General features: G+C 40.3%; 1 protein-coding gene across 1 annotated transcript in view; it reads left to right on the forward strand.

The window, feature by feature from the left end:
• SLC2A12 (solute carrier family 2 member 12) overlaps positions 1 to 22,006 on the forward strand; it is a 62,776-nt gene that overhangs the window by 9,565 nt on the left and 31,205 nt on the right. The window contains exon 2 of the mRNA XM_004368975.3: positions 10,085 to 11,422. Coding sequence (XP_004369032.2) covers positions 10,085 to 11,422 — 1,338 coding nt within the window. The remainder of the gene's footprint in view (positions 1 to 10,084; positions 11,423 to 22,006) is intronic.

A 22,006-nucleotide genomic window follows, 5' to 3' on the forward strand; every position in this document is an offset into this window, starting at 1 on the left:
AAAATACACATAGCCAAAGATACGCCATTTCAAAAATTTTTTTTACATACACATTTAAGTGACATTGACTACGCTCTTCTAATTATGCTGTTATTCTCCGTAGGGTTTTCTAGGCTGTAATCTTCACAGGAGCAGATCACCAGGTCTTTCTCCCCTAGAGCCACTATGTGGATTCTAATTAGCAACCTTTTGCTTAGCAGCTGAGCACTTAACCATCTGTGCCACCAGGGCTTCTCTATGTCCATGTCCATATTATTTTATCCACAATGTCCTGCCCCGCTCTACCTGCCTCTTCACTTTATGTCTGGTCAGAGTTGGGAGCTCTGTGCGATGCTAATTTAGAAGGCTGCCTGAAATGGAGTCTCAGCTTTAGATGGACAAGGCTTTCTAAGAATAGAAAAAAAAAGTTGTAATTAAAATCAACTTGTACGGTGAGAGAGCGTCACCAAACTAATGCAATGTTTCATTTCCATTGGGAAACTAAACTGTAGAAACCCTAAGGCAAAATCACAGTAAGAATTTTTCCGGATGCCAGCCCATTTAAGTAAGTACTGTCAATTTTGAAAACAAAGGAATTCATGAATTCATGAAAAAGCACGATTGTTATAGGGAAACAAAATATCATTTTATTATTTCCTTTGTTATTAATAAACCCTACGGGGCAGTTCTACTCTGTGCTATAGGGTCGCTATGAGTCGGAATCAACTCCATGGCAATGGGTTTGTTTTTTGTTTTGTTATTAGTAAGAGAGATTGTTTCAAAGTTTCACCTCAGATATGTGGAGATTTTACCTCATAGATTCAGATTAAACAAACCTTCGTTGAATGATTACTGTGGGCCAAGGGCTTCTATCACTGTTATCCCTTCTTATCAGTACAATAGCCCAATGAGATAATATTATCCCCAGTTCACAGATAAGGAAACTGAAGCTAAGAAAACAACTAACATTTATAAAGCCCTTATGCCATCTGATTTTTTTATCTCAATATAATTCTTTTTTAAATAGACTCTTAAGAAAGAGTTGTAGGACAATAACTGATGATGAGAGTAAACTGAGATTAAGATGGAGCTGACTGAGAACAGAGACACAAACAGACTTATCCTAGACATGTATAGAGTGTGAGGAGACAAAAACTGCAAGAATAGAATTATTATCTAAAATCTGTGATGTGCAGGATAAATACAAGAAGCCCTTCTAGGATGCAGATAAAAAGGACAAGAAGATAGAGATGAGAGAGGAAATGAATATATATGAATATACATGTAATTAACATATAAGTAATTATTCCTAAGCAGGTAGAACAAAAAAAAAAAAATACAAAAAATACTAGAAGAAAACTTTTTCTGAGTAGAAAAAGGACTTAGCTAGTAGTGGAAAAATTTAGAAGAAACAAGCACCCAGACTTATCCTGGTGAAAATTTTGAATTGCAAGAAGAAAGAAAAGAAAGAAAAAAAGAAAAGAATGGAATTTATACATGTAATTGGGCAGAATAATGCTGGTTAACAACAATAAGGATACAGCAAAACTCTGGGAAGTTCTAATATGCAAATTTAAATGATTTCCTCCTGTATGCTATCCAGTCAATAGAATTTGGAGAACATTAGTTTCAGGAAAGTATGCTCTATGAAAGTATTGTCATGTGCCACATAAAGCCTGTTCGGACAACAACCGACCACATATATGTCCATGGTTCCATTAAGTTTGTAATAGAGTTCAGAAATCCTGATCTGAGTGATAATACAGTAATAATACAGCAACAACAATAATACAGTAATAATAATAATGTTTTGATGCACATCGCAAAGTAGTGCCTGTTTGTTATTACGAACCATTGTACATACCTTGAATTTTTAATATAATTGGCTTTACGGGGGTTGGTTCATAAATACTGATTGTACGTAAGTTGGACATTCGTAATCTGGGGACTACCTGTATATAATATGGTGTTTGCACAACGTCTAAATCACGTAACGTCCAGTTTCACATTTCGTATGGTGGACATTAAGCGACTCAACTATACTACTAAATCAGACCTAGGATTGGGAAAAGGAAAAGAAAAAGGCTGCTTTTTTTTTTTTTTTTCTTTTTTGTTTCCTAGAAAGGCTTAACAAGAGTACGGGTAGGGAGATGACAATTTTGCTATTGACTGAATTTCATTGTGTGATAAAGAGAGGATTGGGGTGTAGGGGAGGGGTGGGAAAGGCCAGTGTCCCCATATTTACTACCATAGGGATCACCAACACATGGTCCAGGGTCAAGAGTCAGCATCTTGGACCTTTGATAGCTGTTGGACAAGGGAAAGACCACAACAATATTCTCCACTTGACATGTCCTCTGGGAGTCAATGTGAGACCAGGTTTCTGGTTAAGTCTGGGTTACTCCTTCATGTGGCATCCAATAGCCTTTCCTGAGCACTGACTTTGTGTCAGGCCCTGTGTAGGCCTCTGTGATACAGACATTCCCACTCTCAAAGGGCTCACAATCTAAGGCAGGAGACAGACATAAATAAATAGAATCGGGAGTGCAGTAATAGAGGCCGCCAAAGCCCATGGACACAGAGGCAAGAGAGAGAGGGGAGATTCATGCTCATGGAAAAGGGGAAGTTTGGAAAGGTTTTGTAGAGAGAATTGAGGAGGCTTTTCAAAGATGAATAGGGTTCCCTGTCCTCTGAAGGACAGGAAGGACACTGTGGTGAGGGGAATTGCATAAAGAGAAGCACAGTCTGAGAAAGTGCACAGATTCTTCGGGAAACAGTAAGCGGCACAGACAGGCTGGAGAATCAGTGTCTGGAGAGTGCTGTGGAACTAAGTGGTCACTAACACTGCATAACTTTGCACTAACAATCCCATGCACAAGGCTGATGCTTAATAAAATATCAATATATACCTGACAATGAAACATTTTATAGTCTCTGCAATACTACTATATTAACTAGCTAATAATACTGTTGGAAAGCTTTATAGAAATGCTAACAGCATTCTATTCAAATAGTAAGTGTTTATGTGAATATAAAATTCTATATGCTGTTGCTGTTGTTAGGTGCCGTTGAATCAGTTCCGACTCATAGCGCCCCTATGTGCAACAGAATGAAACACTGCCCAGTTCTATGCCATCCCAACAATCGTTGCTATATTTGAGACCATTGTTGCAGCCACTGTATCAACTCATCTTGTTGAGGTCTTCCTCTTTTTCACTGACGCTGTGCTTTACTAGGTATGATGTCCTTCTCCAGGGACCGGTCCCTCCTGATAACGTGTCCAAAATACATGAAATGAAGTCTCACTATCCTCGCTTCTAAGGAGCATTCTGGTTGTACTTCTTCCAAGACAGATTTATTCGTTCTTCTGGCAGTCCATGGTGTATTCAATATTCTTTGCTAACACCATAATTCACCTGCATCAATTCTTTTTTGGTCTTCTTTATTCATTGTCCAGCTTTCACATGCATATGAGGCGATTGAAAGTACCACGGCTTGGGTCAGGTGCACCTTAGTCCTCAAAGTGACATCTTTGCTATTTAACACTTGAAAGAGGTCTTTTGCAGCAGTTTTTCCCAATGCAATACATTGTTTGATTTCTTGACTCTGCTTCCATGGGCATTGATTGTGGATCCAATGAAATTCTTGACAACCTCAGTATTTTCTCTTTTATCATGATGTTGCTTATTGATCCAGTTGTGAGGATTTTTCTTTTTTTTTTTTTTTTTTTTTTTTAATGTTGAAGTGTAATCCAGACTGAGAGCTGTAGTCTTTGATCGTGATTAGTAAGTGCTTCATGTTCTCTTTGCTTTCAGCAAGCAAGGTTGTGTCATCTGCATATCACAGGTTCTTAATGAGTCTTCCTCCAATCCTGATGCCTTGTTCTTCTTCATAGAGTCCAGCTTTTGGATTATTCGCTCAGCATACAGATTGAAGAAGTATATGCTAAACATTACATAATATATGCTAACCATTACATAATACTGTGTATTAACCTAAGTCCTGTGATATAACCGTGGAAGGAGAGGACTGCTGTTGTTGTTAGGTGCTGTCGAGTCAGTTTTGACTCACAGCAACCCTACGTACTGCAAAACGAAACATTACAGAGGCCTACGCCTGTGCCTTGAAACATAATAACCATTTAACCAGTTGCCGTCCAGTCAATTCCGACTAATGGCAACTCCATGTGTGTCAGAGTAGACCTGTGCTCCATAGGGTTGTCAATGGCTGCTTTTTCAGAAGTAGATCTCCAGGTCTTTCTTCTGAGCATTGCTGAATGGACTTGAACATCCAACCTTTTGATTAGCAGCCAAGAGCATTACCATTTTTACCCCCCACAAAAACCCAAACTCATTGTGATTGAGTCAATTCCAACTCATAGCAAACTTATAAGACAGAGTAGAACTGCCCCATAGGGTTTCCAAGGATAAGCTGGTGGATTTGAAGTACCGACCTTTTGGTTAGCAGCTGAGCTCTTAACCACTGTGCCACTAGGACTCCTTACACCACCCAGGGACTCCTAAGTTGTGATAGGCACTCTGAAAACTTGCATTCTGTGTACAGTTGAAACATAAGGGGCTGGGAGATGGGTGGGAGAGCAGAACATGGCAGGGCAGGGAGATGCTGGGGACAGAAGAGTGGTCTTCAGAGGGGAGGTGGCACTTGAGATGACTCTTGAAAGATGAGTTAGAATTAAAGGTGTTCAGGGAGGCAGCAAAGAAGTGACAGACCCAACAGCAAGGCCATATTGGGGAAACTGCAAGTTTTTATTGAGCCAAACATGAAGTAGGGAGTCTTTTAAATGTGTGATGCATTCACAGTTGGTCAAGCTGTAAAATTACCTGGCTCCCTGCCAAAAAAACCTGTGTGTGCATTCTTTTCAGTATATTGTAGGACTTTGTCACCAAGTGCTTGTTGTGTGTTCCTTATGAACATTCACTGTAATAGGTATATGCGGAAGAAAGGGAAGAAGACACAGGGCAAAAACTTAAATATAGTGGAAAATAGAGTGTTTCACGTTCGGTGCCAGTTAGCTGTGGTTTTGTCTGGCTTACTCTGAAAGGTAGACAATGCAGCTATTGTTGTGGCAGCCAGCCCTGCAGTCTCATGGCCCAGGAGCAGGCCTGCCTGTGCTGTGTGCCCTTTTGCTGTGGGTCTCAGCACTCGTTGCATTAAAGCCTCTTGATTGTGCTCACGTCTTCCCTAGGAAAAGTCTGTCTGTACTACTTGAATAAAGAACCGTTATTGCATCAAAAGGAAAACTGAAAATCTGCCTTTTAAAGCTAGCTGCTGGCCCTCTAGCAAAGCAGCACAACCTGGAGTGTAGGCAGGACCAAACAGCACCTCAGTACCAGTTGCAGGGGTCCCGATAGTTTCCACTTTTGTGATGTCCACAAAAACTGAGAATTCCTGGTGGCTCTTTTTGGGAGAAGAGGGGTATAAAGGAAGTTCCTCCCCACCCTGCCCCCCGCCCCACCCCCATAAAGGAGGCCATGAACAAAATTCCTGTCAAACTTCATCGCTAAGCATTCAGCATTAAGGAGGCCTGGTGGAACAGGTTGTTTAACTTAAGGGCTGGGTGTTTTTTGAAAAGGTACACATTATGAGCCCTCATTCTTATCCTTCCCTTGGCACTGGTTGCTTCTCCTCAGCCCACTCAGCTGCCTCAAACTCTCATGTTCACATTTAGTCAAACATAAGCCACACTTCCTTGCTATCTCTTCAAACCACATCCTATCTCTTTCCTTCTGTTCATTCACCACCAAATTTGTTGGAAGAGTTTTCTGTACTTTCTGGCATCCATAGGATAACATCTTGCTTATATGATCATAGTTAACCAAAAGGTAGACACAGGGGAAAACCCACTCTTTATGTCTCTCGTCAGTGTTTTTGTAAGGTAAAATAAGACTAGGAAAATTTCTTGTGATAGAAGTCCTATGATATCACAGGGCTACCATCTTGGAAGCATGAGTGACTAGCCTTACACAGTGAACAAGAATTCACAACCCTGAATGGGCAGCCAGGGGATTTGTAGTGGAATTTCAGCAGTAGTAAGTGGCAGCAGTAAGTGAGGTAAGTGAGGGAGCTAATTTTGAGCAGTACCACTTAAAGCGTGTGGTGGCAAAGATATACTCCCCAAATAAAATTCAGACAACTAAGACGTTAGCTTAATTCTGTATCTAGTTTTATGTCCATAAGCCCCACATACGGGAATAGGGTCATAGAATGTCTGAGTGCAAGTCTTTCAGCTTTTAAAGACGTGTTGTCTGTATACATATCTACTGAGCCTCACTCCATCTGCCTCCTCTCCCAGTCCTCCCAAGAGTTTCATGCCCCCAAATTCCTTATTTCTCCAATTGGAATATGATAGACCATTTCACAATTGCCAAAACACACATGCTAATTAACATATCAAACATAGATAAAATGAACAATGACAAGTAGAGGTAAGAAAAAATACAATATTCTATATCCAATGGTGAGAATTTGGCCTAATTCTCCTTAAGGTAGGGGAATTTGTTGTTAAAGATTGTATGATCATATAGGAAAAAAGAATATATGGAAACTGAGGACATGAATGAACCTATAAGAGAGTACTTCAAAGTCATTTTCACATTAAAATAATAACAAAACACTATAAAATAAATAACAAGTAATGGATATATCATTAGAATGTTAAGTTTCTTGAAGGCAGAAACCATGTCGGTTTTGTTCACTGCTGTCTGTCCGTCCATCCATCCATTCATCCATCCATCCATCTATTCATCCATCCATCCATCCATCCACCCACCCACCGACCCATCCAGGCATCTAGCCAGCCAGCCAGCCAGCCAGCCACCTATCTACCTATCTATATAACTCCAGTACCTAGAAAAGTGCCTAGCATATAGTTAGTGCTAAAAATTTGTTTTCTGATTTTAAGTAAAAGAAGAAGAGAGAAAATAAATTGCCAATTTAATTTCAGTGTAATGATTTTTGTTTGCAACGCTTATAAATTAGCCCTATTTTATTGTAGATTATTTGCATTTTTATTTGCTCCTCCATCTAAATATTTAATGCCTTTTTTATACTTTGGCATCTTCTACTTCTCAATTCCTAGATTCCACCAGGATTTGAGAGATGCAAAATGCCTTAGGATTTGGAGTGGAAAGAGATTTAGATCATCTTTATTCAACCTGCTGATCGCACTATAGCTGAACAGCCATTTTTTAACCCCAACCCCACCCCCAAAGACAGGGTTCTGCCACCCATCTGTCAGTTTGCCATACTGTGGTGGTTTGCCTGTTCCTATGATGCTGGAAACTATGTTACGGGTATTTCAAATATAAACAGGGTCACCCATGGTGGACAGGTTTCGACGGAGTTTCTAGACCAACACAGACCGGGATCTGACAATCTACTTCTGAAAATTAGCCATTGAAAACCTTATGGATCACAGCAGAACATTGTCCAATATAGTACTGGATCATGGAGATAGCACAGGACCAGGCAATGTTTTGTTCTGTTACACATAAGGTTGCCATGAGTCAGACAGAACCGATGCAACAGAAACTAATAATAACAGCAACAAAAGACAGGGTTTAATAGCCTTAGCTCAGCATATCATAATTGTGTGCCTAAGCACATGCTTCAAGGTCATTTTGCACATGTCTCTGTTCTGCTTCTTCTCCATCGCCTTTGCTGGCTCCTCCTCCTGTAAATGTTGGAATGCTATAGGTCCCAGTTCTAGTCTTGCTGCTTCTTTTCCTGTGTTCTATCTCCCCAGGTGATCACACCCATTCTCATGGTTTTAAATACCATACATGCTGCTAGATCCTAAATATGTATCTCTAGGCTTGACCCACCTCATAAGCTCCAAATTTGTATATCCAATTTCCTATGTGACATTTTTACTTCTATGTCTTACAGGTAAAACAAAACGTTTTAATAAATCTAAAATGGAATTTTGAGTTTTACTCCTGTCACTTCCACTCACAACCAGTTCTATTCCCAACTTTTCCAATGTCAGTAAATTGCACTGTTTAATATATGTTACTGGATACAGTATATTATATATTGTACAATCACCCACCCAAGCATTCAAGCCATGGAACCATCTTAGATTTTGTCTTAGGGTTCTCTAGAGGAACAGAACCAGCAAGATATAGTCCAAGTTACTATCCTTTCTTGTCAAAACTATGGCAATAAACTCCTCCCTGCTACTAATGTTGCCCCTCAAAGGACTGGTCTCCACACAGCAGCAATTATTAGTATTGCTTTTGTTAGCTGCCATTGAGTTAATTCCCAGCCTTGGTGATCTAATGTACAACAGAATGAAATGCTGCTTGGTTCTGCATCGCCCTCACAATTACCAATATATTCTAGTCCATCTTTGCAACTATTGTACCAATCCTTCTCACTGAAGGTCTCCTTCACCCTCACTGGCCCCCTTCGTCACCAAACATGATGTCCTTCTCCAGTTACTGATCCCTCCTGATGATGTGTCCAAAGCAAGCTAGTCTGTTGTAGTCTGGAAGCTCATTGAAACGTGTTCACCATTGGTGACTCTGCTGGTATTTGAAATACCAGTAGCATAGCTTCCAGCATCACAGCAACACACAAGCCATCACAGTATGATAAACTGACAGATGAGTGGTGGACACAGCAGCAATGTTTCTGTTGTTGTTATTTGCCATTGAATTGGCTCCAACTCATGGTGGCTTTATACATAACAAAATAAAGCATCGCCTGATCCTGCACCATCTTATGGATAACAATAAAACGGCAGTAATAGTAGCCTTAAAAAACAGGAAATCCATATGTCAGCGCTTTCTATACCGTTCAGTGGGTGCCCACCCCATTATAGGTAGGATAACAATAAAAATATGTTACTGTGGCCTACAAGGTCCTACATAATGTGCCCCCTTCTTACCTATCCAAATTCATTTTATGCCCTCTCCCACCTACCTCGCCGGGTCTACTTTGTGCCCACTCATCCCACATTATTTTCTAGCCATCTGACAGTTCCTAAAACATGACAAGGGCTTTTCTCTCCTAACGGTTTGGAAATTGCTGTTTCCTGTGCCTGGAATGCTCTACCCTCTGCTTCTTTTTGTTTGGTTTCGTTGATATTTTGACAAGTTACAAACATATAATGTAACAAACACCTGTGTACCCACCACCAAAAATTTATAATTTAATATTTTGGCATTTTTCTGCATATTTTAACATAAAAATATAGAACAATACAAAGTTCAAGGCCCTTTTGTTCTTCTTATGTTCCACTCTCCTTCTTCCTTCTTCAGAGTGAGAAAGAAATATTGTTGGTTCCCATCTTGCATCCATTCCTTCGTTCCTTCTTTCTAATGCAACCCTGATTTTGTTAAGATGCTCACAACTGCCCTCCTTCACCTAGCATTCTCGTGTTCTTCTGAGAAAGCTAGTTTTTTGCCCTTCCTGGGTGGTGCAAATGGTAAACACGCTTGGCTGCTAACTAAAAGGTTAAAGATTCAAGTCTACCCAGAAGTGCTTTGGAAGAAAGGCCTGGTGATCTGCCTCCAAAAAGTCAGCCACTGAAAACCCTATGGAGCACAGTTATACTCTGACATACATGGAGTCGCCATGAGTTAGAGTCAGCTTGACCCAGCAACTGGTTTATATCGTGAAGGCTATTATAGCACTTCTTGAGGTTCCTACCTTCTCTATCCTGCCCTCAAAAGCGTGCCTTTAGAGAGTTAGGTTACTTGAAGTTCTGATCCAATTCCAAGTCATAAACTAAATGGTGTTCTTATTTGTTCAGAGTTCAGCATCATCTGCTTATCTTGAATAGAGCTGTCTGCTCTAAACTAAAAACATCAACATCAGAAATAGAAGGAAATGGGACTTCCTAATTGTCTCCACTCCTCCCAAAAAAGAAAGAAAAATGGTTTTTCCTCCTATATCTAATCATTCCTGTTGTTAGTATATTATTTTATTATAACTGTGTGTGTGTGTGTGTGTGTGAGCGTGTGTATGTTTAAAGTCAGTGCTATGAAAGACTTACACGTAAGGTTAAGTCTCAGGTGAGACATAAAATGTTTACAATAACAATTCAGAGCTGATCTCTCCTTCTCCTCTCTGCCTGTAGGCTGTGGCATGTTTACTTTCCTGTCATCTGTCACTGCTGCTGTCAGTGGCCTCCTGGTGGGTTATGAACTCGGACTCATCTCTGGGGCTCTTCTGCAGATAAGAACCGAATTGGCCCTCACCTGCCATGAGCAGGAAATGGTTGTGAGCTCCCTCCTCATCGGGGCCTTCCTGGCCTCTCTCACCGGAGGGGTCCTGATAGACAGGTATGGAAGAAGGACTGCCATTATCTTGTCTTCCTGCCTTCTTGGACTTGGAAGCTTAATCCTGATCCTCAGTTTATCGTACACGGTTCTCATCGTGGGACGCATTGCTCTAGGCATCTCCATTTCCCTTTCTTCAATTGCCACTTGTGTTTATATCGCAGAGATTGCCCCCCAGCATAGAAGAGGCCTCCTGGTGTCACTGAATGAACTTATGATTGTCACTGGCATTCTTTTTGCCTATATTTCAAATTATGCATTTGCCAATGTTTTCCATGGCTGGAAATATATGTTCGGTCTTGTTATTCCCTTGGGAGTTTTGCAAGCAGTTGCAATGTACTTTCTTCCTCCAAGCCCTCGGTTTCTGGTGATGAAAGGACAGGAAGAAGCTGCTAGCAAGGTTCTCAGAAGATTAAGAGCAATCTCAGACACAACTGAGGAACTCACTTCGATAAAATCTTCTCTTAAAGATGAATATCAGTATAGTTTTTGGGATCTGTTTCATTCGAAGGACAACATGAGGACCCGAATAATGATAGGCCTAACACTGGTGTTTTTTGTACAAGTCACTGGGCAGCCAAACATACTATTCTATGCATCAACTGTTCTGAAATCAGTTGGCTTTCAAAGCACTGAGGCAGCGAGCCTTGCGTCTACTGGGGTTGGAGTTGTCAAGGTCATCAGCACCATCCCAGCCACTCTTCTTGTAGACCACGTTGGGAGCAAAACCTTCCTCTGCATAGGCTCCTCTGTGATGGCAGCTTCATTGATGACCATGGGCATCGTGAATCTCAACATCCACATGAACTTCACCAACATCTGCAGGAGCTATAGTCCTATCAACCAGTCCTTAGATGAGTCTGCATTCTTTGGACTAGGAAACCTGTCAGCCAACAACAGTCTCAGAGAGCCCTTTAAAGGGAGCACCTCTCATGGTATGAACTCCCAAACACCCATGAGAAATGATGTGAATAAGAGAGGAGAGATGACCTTGACATCCTTACCCAATGCCAGACTAAGCCAAACTGGATACCAAACAGTCACAGACCCAGGGGAAGTCCCGGCTTTTTTGAAATGGCTCTCCTTAGCCAGCTTGCTTGTTTATGTTGCTGCTTTTTCAATTGGTCTAGGACCAAGTAAGTATTTTGTTCCTTTTTTCCTTACCTCTTTCTCTTTATAAATGCTAATTGGTTGCTTTTGACCTTGTCGGGGCATCCTGGGCATATAACTGCTAGAAGCAAGTTTAAGATAATATTTGCCACTGGTGTTTTTGCCAATATGGAAAGTATGCTTGTGAAATGTACAGGGTAATATTCAATTAATGGATAAGCTTTCCATTATCTTTAGCTCCTTAAAAGATATTTATTACCCAAGAGAATATATTGTTTTTCTAAAAGCAAAGTTCACTGGAGTAACATTTTCCTTCATATCATTCCTGAGTTTCTTCATAGGTGAAAGAAAAAAAGAAAATCAAGCGTTTAGGTTTTCTTTGAAGGACACAAGAGTGGATGCATTTCAGTAATAATGAAGAAGAAAGGATTATGAGTTGGGGTAGGATGCATTATCTCTTTAAGTCCATTTTATTCACTAGACTAACCTACCAGGGCACTTTACCCTTGTCCATTAAACAGAAGAATGGGAGTCTAGTTACTCTCATTCAACACAATACAAACAAGTTACAAGGGGACAGTCACAAGGTTGTTTTGTTTTATGTAGCCAGACTACTCCAATGGCCAAGTTTAAACTTTCCTCTTGACCAAATTCTCTTAGAGATGGATTTGCTAGAATAGGTTGTTACAATGCTTTAGTCTTTGTCTCACACCCAAAGTCTACACCTTTACGTAGGGAGGTTGTCATGGGTCTTTTGTACACCTCACTGCAAAGAAAAAGTTCTTAGAAACGATGGTAGTCTCCATCTCTCTTTCTCTCTCTCTTTGCTTCTCTCCTCTCCTCTCTCTCTCTCTCTTCTTCCTTCTCTCCGTCTCTTTGAGTTGGTATTGAAACTTTTGTTTACAAGGATCAAAGAGCTAAACAAATGAACTCAAATAAAGGGAAATATTGAGGGTTAGAACAACGTATGCTGTGTTGAAGGAGAAGGAGTCTCATGGGCAAGTGCAGGTTTCCAATGCTAGGAACTGGACAGTGTTTCTGGAAAAAAAGGCCACTTTAAGGCTTGCGGTAACAGGAGTTTACGAATTTTCACTCTAGTGATCCACAGCTAACTCATGCACTATTCATTCAAGTAATACATATTGGGTGAATTCTTTTTTAATAACCAGAAACTATGCTAAATGTTGTGGAAACAGTAATGAAAAGAACATATGTTGTCCCTGTCTTCAAGAAGATTATAGTTGAATGGACGGAGCTACCCTTCCTGTGGCTGCTTCATTCTGTCAGCAGTCAGCAGGTTTGCCTTGCTTAATCCTCAGTTAATGTATAACTGGACTTGTATGTGTCTGATATGGCATCTCCAGGCCCACTCTCCATCCTTGTCTTTCAGTTCCTACTCCTACTTCTAAGTGAACTCAGTCTCTAGATACTGATTCGTTCAAATTCCAGAGAAAAAGAGAGAGAGAGAGGAGAGAAAGAGAAGAGAAAGAGAGAGAGAAAATGTAATCGATCCTGCTCTTGACTGTGCCAAGTCATAGGTTATTGTTCAGGTCTACCTCTGGTACAATCAGCTGTGGCAAGATAGGATCACACGATCCAAAATATGAATGACTAGAAGCTGGCACTTATCTGGCCAGCAGGTTTCCCCAAAAGGGACTATGCATGGGCAGATAGAGTAAATATTACAAGACCGTAAGCCTCTGAGCTCTCTGAATTTTTCCTGAACCCTAACCCTGCTTCTTAAGACTAAAGAATGGCAAATATTAATGAACAGTTTCCTGGAAATATATTGCTACAATTATTTCAGGATTCAGTGATCTGGGGTGTATACCTGTGAGATACTTACATGGCTACTCTGATACATTAAGCTAATGAAATATTTCCAGAAGCTCTTAAAAGTCAGTCAGAAAGGCAAGATATAGGTGCTATCTTGTTTGTGAAACTTTTCTATACTAACAAGTATAATAAGTTTGGCTCATTTAATAAACTTGAGGTGGTAGTTATTGTTCCATTGATTTACTTTGCCACCGTTTTTTTCCTATATGTTCATCATAAAACTGAAAATATTTCCTTTTTTACATCAGTTTTCTTGATCCAATCTTTTGAAATATAAAGAATCAGGTAGGAAGTTAAGAAAAGGTTACCAAAAAGAAAGTGATGCCCTCTTTGTTTTAATTCAAGAAACCTCCAAGTTTGGCACATATTACAGTAAGAGAGACATTGATTCTAAACTCCCATAACTAATCTCTGCATGGTTAGAGTCCTCTCAGGATCGTGCTACTCTTCTCTCTTTAGTTTTTGGGTAACTTTGAAAACTGCAGCAGATCCTTCAGTCACTAACATATCATTTGACATATTATATCAGAGCAGGAGTTCCCCTTTTCAGGAAACCCTCTCTGACTTTGGAAAAAATACTAGCGTCTGTTTATTATTTACCTTCCAAAATTCCTTAAATAGCATACTGGTATACCAGGTGCTGTCGAGATGATTCCTACTCATGGTGACCCCATGTGCGTCACAGTAGAACTGTGCACCATCTGGTTTTCAGTGGCTGATTTTTCAAAAGTAGATTTTACCCTAATTCTTTTAAAATATAATTGAAGCTTTAGATTCAACTAATAGTTGTTGACTCCTATAAGGAGCCCTGGTGATGCGGTGGTTAAAGCGCTAGGCTGCTAACCAGAAGGTCAGTGGTTCAAACCCACCATCTGCTCTGTGGGAGAAAGATGTGGCAGTCTGCTTCCATAAAGATTTACAGCCTGAGGAAACACTATGGGGCATTTCTACCCTGCCCTATAGGATTGCTATGAGTTGGAATTCCCTCAATGGCAGTGGTTTTTTTTTTTTATTATTATGTAAAATACTGTACTAGGCAATTTTTCATACTTTGGAATATTTCATTTTATGCACAACAAGCCTATGAAGAAAGAGAATTCACTGAATTTTACAGATGAAGACACTGAATCTCAGAGAGGTTAAGTGATTTGCCCAAATAAGAATATCTCTTGTTTTCTGAGATTCAGTGTTAATATCTGGTCCAAGACAAGAACTGTTGTTAGCTGCTGTTGAGTTGGCTCCAACCTATGACAACCTTATGAAAACCAGAAGGAAATGTTCCCTGATACGGTATCATCTTCATGATGTTTGGTATGTTTGAGTCCATTGCTGGGGCTATCATGTTAATCCATCTCATTGAAGATTGCCCTCATTTTCACTGACGCTTTACTTTACTGAAGATCACGCACTCTTCTAGTGATTGGTCTTTCCTGATGATATGACCAAAGTTAAGCCAGCCAAAGTCTCACCATACTCACTTCTGAAGAGAGCATTCTGGTTGTATTTCTTCTAACACTGATTTTTTGTTGTTGTTGTTCTTCTGGCAGTCTACAGTATATTCAGTATTCTTCACCAAAACCACAGTTCAAATGGACCAATTCTTCCTTTTTCATCGTCCAGATATTGCATGCATATGAGATAACTGAAAAGACCGTGGCTTGGCTTAGGTGCACATTAGTTATCAAAGTGACATCTTTGCTTTTTAAAACTTTAAAGTGATCTTTTGCAGCAGATTTGTCCAATACAAGAATAGGCAGCCCTATAGATTGGCCTTGATAGTAAATGTTAACTATTTTTAGTTCTCTCCCCTCCACTGGGTATACATTAGAAGTAAGAGTGAATAAAAACAGTGTATCATTGTTCATTCTTATCAGACTGTTAAATGGGCTACTCTGGATCTTATTCAAGATGGGTTATAGAGATCTTGTCTGTCTCTTTTGAAGTTCTGCAAGGCAAGTGAGCATGTAGTTTGTATAAGACTGAGCAATAGGATAAAAGAGAAAGTAATGATAAGAATAGAGAACTTTTTGATGTGCTTTTGCTTGCATAAGTGAAATAGGTTAAGAAAATATTTACTGTGTGTATTAGTTAGAACTTAAGCTCAGCTGACATAACAAAGGCAAAAATAACAGCCTTCAACAAGACAGAAGTTTCTCTTTCACTTAACAGCTGGAGCTGGGTAGTTCTGGGCTGTTGTGGAGATCCTCAGGGTCAGGTACCTGAAGTCTATAGATAACTTCCTCAGACCTTATTTTTGCCAGTACTTTAACATAGGTTCTTAGCCTATATGATGGCTATTTAGAAATATTAAGATGCAAGTTTAATGCATAGCTATTGATCTCTTGAGAATAGGTGAAATGCAGTCGGTTAAAGGGAAGCCTGGTATAGACCAAAACCCATTGCTGTTGAGTCGATTCTGACTCATAGCAACTCTATAGAAGGACCCAGGTAATTTGTAGACAGTAATCATGAGCAGTTGTATCAAGGAAGCAGACCATTGTGACTTGATGGGGAATAAGGAATTTCTCGTAGGGATTAGACCTCACATAATTGTGGGATAGTCTGGGAAAGCCAAGGTCTGGAAGGAGACTATCTGGGGATAAGAAAAAAGTCATTAGTTAGGGCCCCAAAGGGAAGCTGGTGAAGAAGTCTGTGGAAGGATGTTTTCTCTGTATCTGTTGGGGGCCTGAAGTCTCTGCAGTTCAGCAGGGCGAGCAGTCAGGAGGAAAAACTGGACACAAAGCAGAGAAAGCAGAGGCAACTGAAACCCGATAAGACAAACTGGAATTCGTGAAGACAAACTGGAGCCTGCGTCAGTTTCTCAGGAGTTCCTGGGTGATGTAAACAGCGCGCTTGGCTGCTGACCCAAAGGTTACAGGTACGAGTTCACTCAGAGGCATCTCGGAGGAAAAACCTGGTGATCTACTTCTGAAAAATCAGCCATTGAAAACCTTATGGAGCACAGTTCTGCTCTAACACACATGGAGTCGCCAGGAGTCAGAATTGACTCAATGGCGACTGTTCCTAGTGGTATCTGTTTCTCACCACATGAATCCGTGATGCAGGTCACCTACAGAAAAACTGGTAACCTTTTCCAAGGAGCTGACGTGATGGATGTGCCTGGTCTAGAACTTGAAGACATTGAAGGAGGAGATCTGGCTGACCTAACTGCTCTCCCACACCAAGGCAAACCAGCAGAGCAGCGACAAGCCTGTCTCGAGTCCTGCACCAGCCACTCGACAGTCATTTCAGCCTTCCAAATCTCATGCAGTCTTCTCTTCCTTCAACCCTAAAACAGAACGACACAAAGAAAGGAGTTCTGTGAAATGCAGTTCCAGTTAGTTAAATTGACACAGTACAAAACCCGCAAAGTAATAAACTCTGGAAAAACAGAATAGATGTGAATACAGAAAAAATATTTCAAAAGAAAGGGCTCTAAATTCTTTCTTCAATTGCTGTGAAAGACATTTATTTCTTTTATCAAAATATTAATTATTAAAATTTGCTACCAGTTTCCATTCCATCTACTTCTAAAAAAGAGATGAGGTCATTTCATTAATGTCTCATGGCCTTTGTTTCTTTAGCTATAAAACTGAAAAACACCCCTTTATGAAATACATTAGAAAAGCTTTCATATTCATTTTCTCAGGAACATTAATTATCTTCCTTGAGCTAATGACTCTCACTTATCTCTAGTTCTATCATCTCACATGACTTGCAGTTCTTTTACCCCACAGTGTACTAGACCTTTCCACTTTGAGGCTTTACTGTCAGCCAAACACAACAAGCCCAATGCTGAATTCTCTCCTCCCTTCATACCAGGCTCCCTTAGAACTCCCTGTCGCCTTTTCCCCCCATGAGGCAGTCACTCTTCCAGTCGCTCAGGTTTAATGTTCTAGGATCTTTTCCCAATCTAGTCAATGACCAAATGCTTTTGGATTGTCCCTCAAGAATAGATCCCAGGTTCATCTTTTTCCTTTCTATTTCTGCCACCCTGGTCTACCCCTAAGGAGCCCTGATGGCGCAATGGTTAAGCACTTGGCTGTTAACCAAAAGGTTGGTGGTTCAAACCCACCCAGTGGCTCTGAGTCTACTTCTGTAAAGATTACAGCCAAGAAAACCCTATAGGGCAATTCTACTCTGTCGTATAGGGTGGCTATGAGTCAAAAATCAACTCAGCATCACCTAACAACAACAGTCTATCCCTTATGATTTCATTCTTTAGATTACTGGGAGACCCTTCAGCAGTCCTCTTCTAGTCCAGACTTTTTCATGCTCATCCATCCTCTATACCATAAACCTGTATCTCTTTGCCGTCTAGTCTGTTCCGACTCATAGCGACCATAGAAGACAGAGTAGAACTGCCCCATAGGGTTTCCAAGGAGCTGCTGGTAGATTCGAGCTGCCGACCTTTTGGTTAGCAGTCATTTGCTTGACCACTACACAACCAGGGCTCCTCCTCTATACCAGTATTCCTAAAATATTATTTTCTCATGTAAGCAACACTCACAAATTTTCTATGGTTTCCTACTTTCTACCACATCACAGAAGTCAAATAATTCTCAATATGAAAAGGAGATTAGAATGATCTTGTCCAACATTTTCCACTTATAAGAAAGACACCAGAAGCTCAGAGAGCTTGAGGTCACACAGATTTAGCACTAGAACCTCAGGCACCTGGAACCTAATGCCATGCTCTTTCTACTAATATATCACCCATCCTTAAGGGTAAAACTCTGCCTGGTTTCCAAGGCCTCTGTAGTGGGTTGAATAGTGGCCCACAAAAGATACGTCCCTGTTCTAAGCCCTGCAACCTATGAATGTGACTCTGTTTAAAAAGAGGTCTTTGCAGATGTAATTAAGGATCTTACAAGATCATCTTGGATTATCTAAGTAGGCCTGAAATCCAATGACAAGTGTCCTCATAAGAGACACACAGAGGAGACACGGGAAGACAAAGCAGAAGGCTATGTGAAGATGAGGCAGAGATTGGGATGATGCAGTCACAAGCCAAGGAACACCTGCAGCCATCAGAAGCTGGAAGAGGCAAGGAAGGAGCGTGGCCATGGCTTGTGACACCGTGATTTGTGACTTCTTGTTTCCAGAACTGTAAAAAAGACTAAATTTCTACTGTTTTAAGCCACCACGTTTGTGGTAATTTGTTACAGCAGCCCTATGAAACTAATATACCCTCCATCATGTCACTGCTCTCTATCAGGGTCACTGCATTGCACAACTCTAACCCGTTAACCTGTTGCCGTAGAGTTGATTCCGACTCTTAGCGACTCTATAGCCACCCCAGGGACACTATTTACACTGTATTCTGTGGAGTTGTGCTCCAGGGCCACCATTAACATAGAAGTGCATATGGACTCCACACAGAATACAAAGGGAATGATGCCACCTGCAGTTGTGCAATGAGGCAGTACTTTCCTTATCTGGGCTTCTTTATTACATCTCCACACTCAAGTCAGTAGACATATAGTACACATTGTATCCTTTTTTCCCTCCCTCTCTGCTCTATCAAAATCCTTCCTAGCTTTAAAACTCAATGAAAGCTTTATATCCACTATGAGTCCACTCCACTTCCTAGAGGTCTTTATTGGTATGAACTACTAGCGTATTATAGTGTAGAGTAACTCAGTTCTGGGCTCCGGAGTCTGAATTAAAAATCAGTAAACTTGGGTTCTAACCACAGTTCTTCTACTTACTGGTTGTGTGACTTTAAGTCATTTATCTTCTCTGAGGCTCTTTCTAATCTATGTAATGGACATAATACCTATGTCTCTCCTATCTTACAGAGTATAGGTGATCATCAAAGGTTAATGCATGTGAGAGTGCTTTGGATGCGGTTGTTGTGTGCCATCAAGTCAAGTTCGACTCATAATGACACCATATGGCAGAGTAGAACTGCTCCATAGGATTTTCTAGGCTGTAATCTTTATTGGAACAGATCACTATGTTTTTTCTCCCCCAGAGCTGATAGTGAGTTCGAACTACCGACCTTTTGGTTAGCAGCTGAGCATTTAACCATTGCACCACTAGGGCTCCTTTTGGATGCTGTAAAACCAGTTAAACCAATTGCCATTGAGTTGATTCCAACTCACAGTGACCTCATGTGTGTCACAGTAGAACTGTGCTCCTTTGGTTTTCAGTGGCTGATTTTTTGGAAACAAATCACTAAGCCTTTCTTCTGAGGCATCTCTGCGTGGACTCCATCCTTCAAACTTTCAGTTAGCAGTCAAGCCCATTAACCATTTGCACCATCCAGGGACACCTGGATGCTATAAAGTATGATATAAATGCAAGTTAGAGTGTAATAACACAACTCAATTCTTTAATTATACAGCGTATTGGTTCTGTATATTTGTTTGGGTTTATTAACCAGAATATAGTTACTAGATTGTAAGCTCTTTGAAGGAAGAAATGTCATTTCGTATATTTTCTATCTGTCCTTGTCAAGTGACCACTGTCTACATCTATTTCAAATCCACTCTGGGTTACATTTGTGATTAGTGAGGGTGGAGGATGGGAGGAGAAGTACTTTAAAAATAAGATGCAGATACAGAGAGATCAGGAAGTGTGCTTATTTACGTGTGTCAAGCTACGGGGTGGGCCAGCTGAGCACCAAGTAAGCTAGTAACGCTAGGCTGCCAAAGAAACTCTTGTTCCTGCCAGACCATCACAAGGTTTTCTGCAAAGCAATCCATCACCTGGACATGATTTCTAAAAATCTCTTTTTGTTTTTGCCTGTAAGAAAAGTAGTAGGGGTGTTAGTAGTGATCAGAAATGGCTAGCGGGAGAAATTTAGGGCTTTTCTTCAATAAGTAATAGTTATTTGGGAATTTCAGCCACAGTTTTGTTGTTGTTAGGTGCTGTCAAGTTGGTTCCATCTTATAGAGACCCTGTGTACAACAGAACAAAACACTGCCCTGTCCTGCGCCATCCTCATAATCCATGGTTGTTATGCTTGAGGCCATTGTTGCAGCCACTGTGTCAGTCCATCTCATTGAGGGTCTTCCTCTTCTTCACTGAACCTCTGTTTGACCAAGCATGATGTCCTTCTCCAGGGACTAGTCCCTCTTGATAACATGTCCAAAGTATGTGAGACACAGTCTCGCCACTCTTGCTTCCAAGGAGCATTCTGGCTGTACTGTACTTCTTCCGAGACAGATTTGTTCGTTCTTCTGGCACTCCATGGTATATTCAATATTCTTCGCCAACACCATAATTCAAAGGCATCAATTCTTATTCATTGTCCAGCTTTCACACAGACTACGTAAAAATAGTCCCAGATTTTTTGAACACATCTGTTTTTTGCTACAACATGGAGAAGAGATTCTTTTTGAGGATTTCTTAGACCAAAGCAATGCTAGTGATATGGTAAATCTTTGGATTGAAGGAGCAGGGTATGGGAAAGGATATGGAAAAGGGGAATAACTCTTCCACCTCCTAGCCTCCCCAATTTATAGTTGCAGTTGTAAGGACTGACCTCGGTATTCACACATGAGGCTGGAAGGCATGCAGTCTGAAACAGAAATCCAAATCACCCTCTCTACAGAGAACAAGCAGGCAACTCATATACGTGGTATGGGGCTATAGATTCTTCTAGAGTTTTTAGAAGTGATCTGAGTAGTTGTTCTTTCTTGCTGAAGTCAGTAATTTATAACAATATTCAAGTTGTAACTTCTTTTTTTTCTTTTTTTCTAAAGAAAACATATCAAAGGCATTCTAAGCCTATCCATAAAATTATATCCTGGAACATTGGTATAAGATGCCTGTACCAGGTGGAACTGAAAAAGGATTTTTATTAGGAAACAAGTTTTTCAAGCCAGATCTTGAAAGCATTATGAAACTTATTAACCACGTGTGATATCACTCAGGTATTTCATTTAGAGGGTTTATGCTTGTAATACAAGCAAATTCCTTGTGTTAATAGAGGTCTAAAAGGAAAAGTACTTGCTGTTCCAAAATAAAATCAAAAGCAAGATTAAACCATCATTACTAAACCTTCTTAAATATGGATTGGCTTAGAATAACATTCCTCAATTTAGTAAGGTCATAGCAGGACTTTTCTTCTGCCAGAAAAGTGTTTCTATTTTTTTCTGGGTCTCATTTCCCTATCTATAAAATAAAGGGGTTGCTCTAGAATCTAGAATTTGAAAGGGGGCATAAATTGGGTTCCAGGTAATCTTCCGTATTTCTCTTTATGCTTTTAAAGCATTATTCTAAGAAGGGGGCCATAGGCCTCCCCAGACTGTCAAACCAATTCATGGCCCCCAAAAAGGTTAAGAATTCCTTCCCTCGATTTCTCCATAACTAATACTAGAATAATAAATAAATAAATATAAATAAAAAAAATAAATAAATAAAATCATGATACATACTCCACTGCCTTTGTTGGAACCTTTTACTAAACATTCTGTTGTCCATACCTCATCTTTCTATTAATCACTTCAAAATATGCTGAGACCCTTAACTCGCGCTCCACAGTGTTTCTGGGATGGTTCTGACCATCATTTTAGCTCTTATTTACTGAGAGTGTTTCCATCATGGTTCATGCTTCAGGGTAGAACCAGAGATTCCTGACTTTGTGAGGATGTAGAGCCACGTGAAGATTTCTCTTCTATTTATGCTTCAAAAGTAAGGTAAAGATGAGCCAAAAACCAAGGCATAAAGTTATTTTTTCATGAGCTCATTTGAGGGGGCACTTGTGTAGAAACCTAAACCTATCTGTTGCCATCGAGTCAATTCTGACTCATAGTGACCCTATA

Source organism: Trichechus manatus, unplaced genomic scaffold (assembly GCF_000243295.1).
Source record: "Trichechus manatus latirostris isolate Lorelei unplaced genomic scaffold, TriManLat1.0 scaffold00002, whole genome shotgun sequence".
In the NCBI taxonomy this organism is placed as follows: domain Eukaryota; kingdom Metazoa; phylum Chordata; class Mammalia; order Sirenia; family Trichechidae; genus Trichechus; species Trichechus manatus.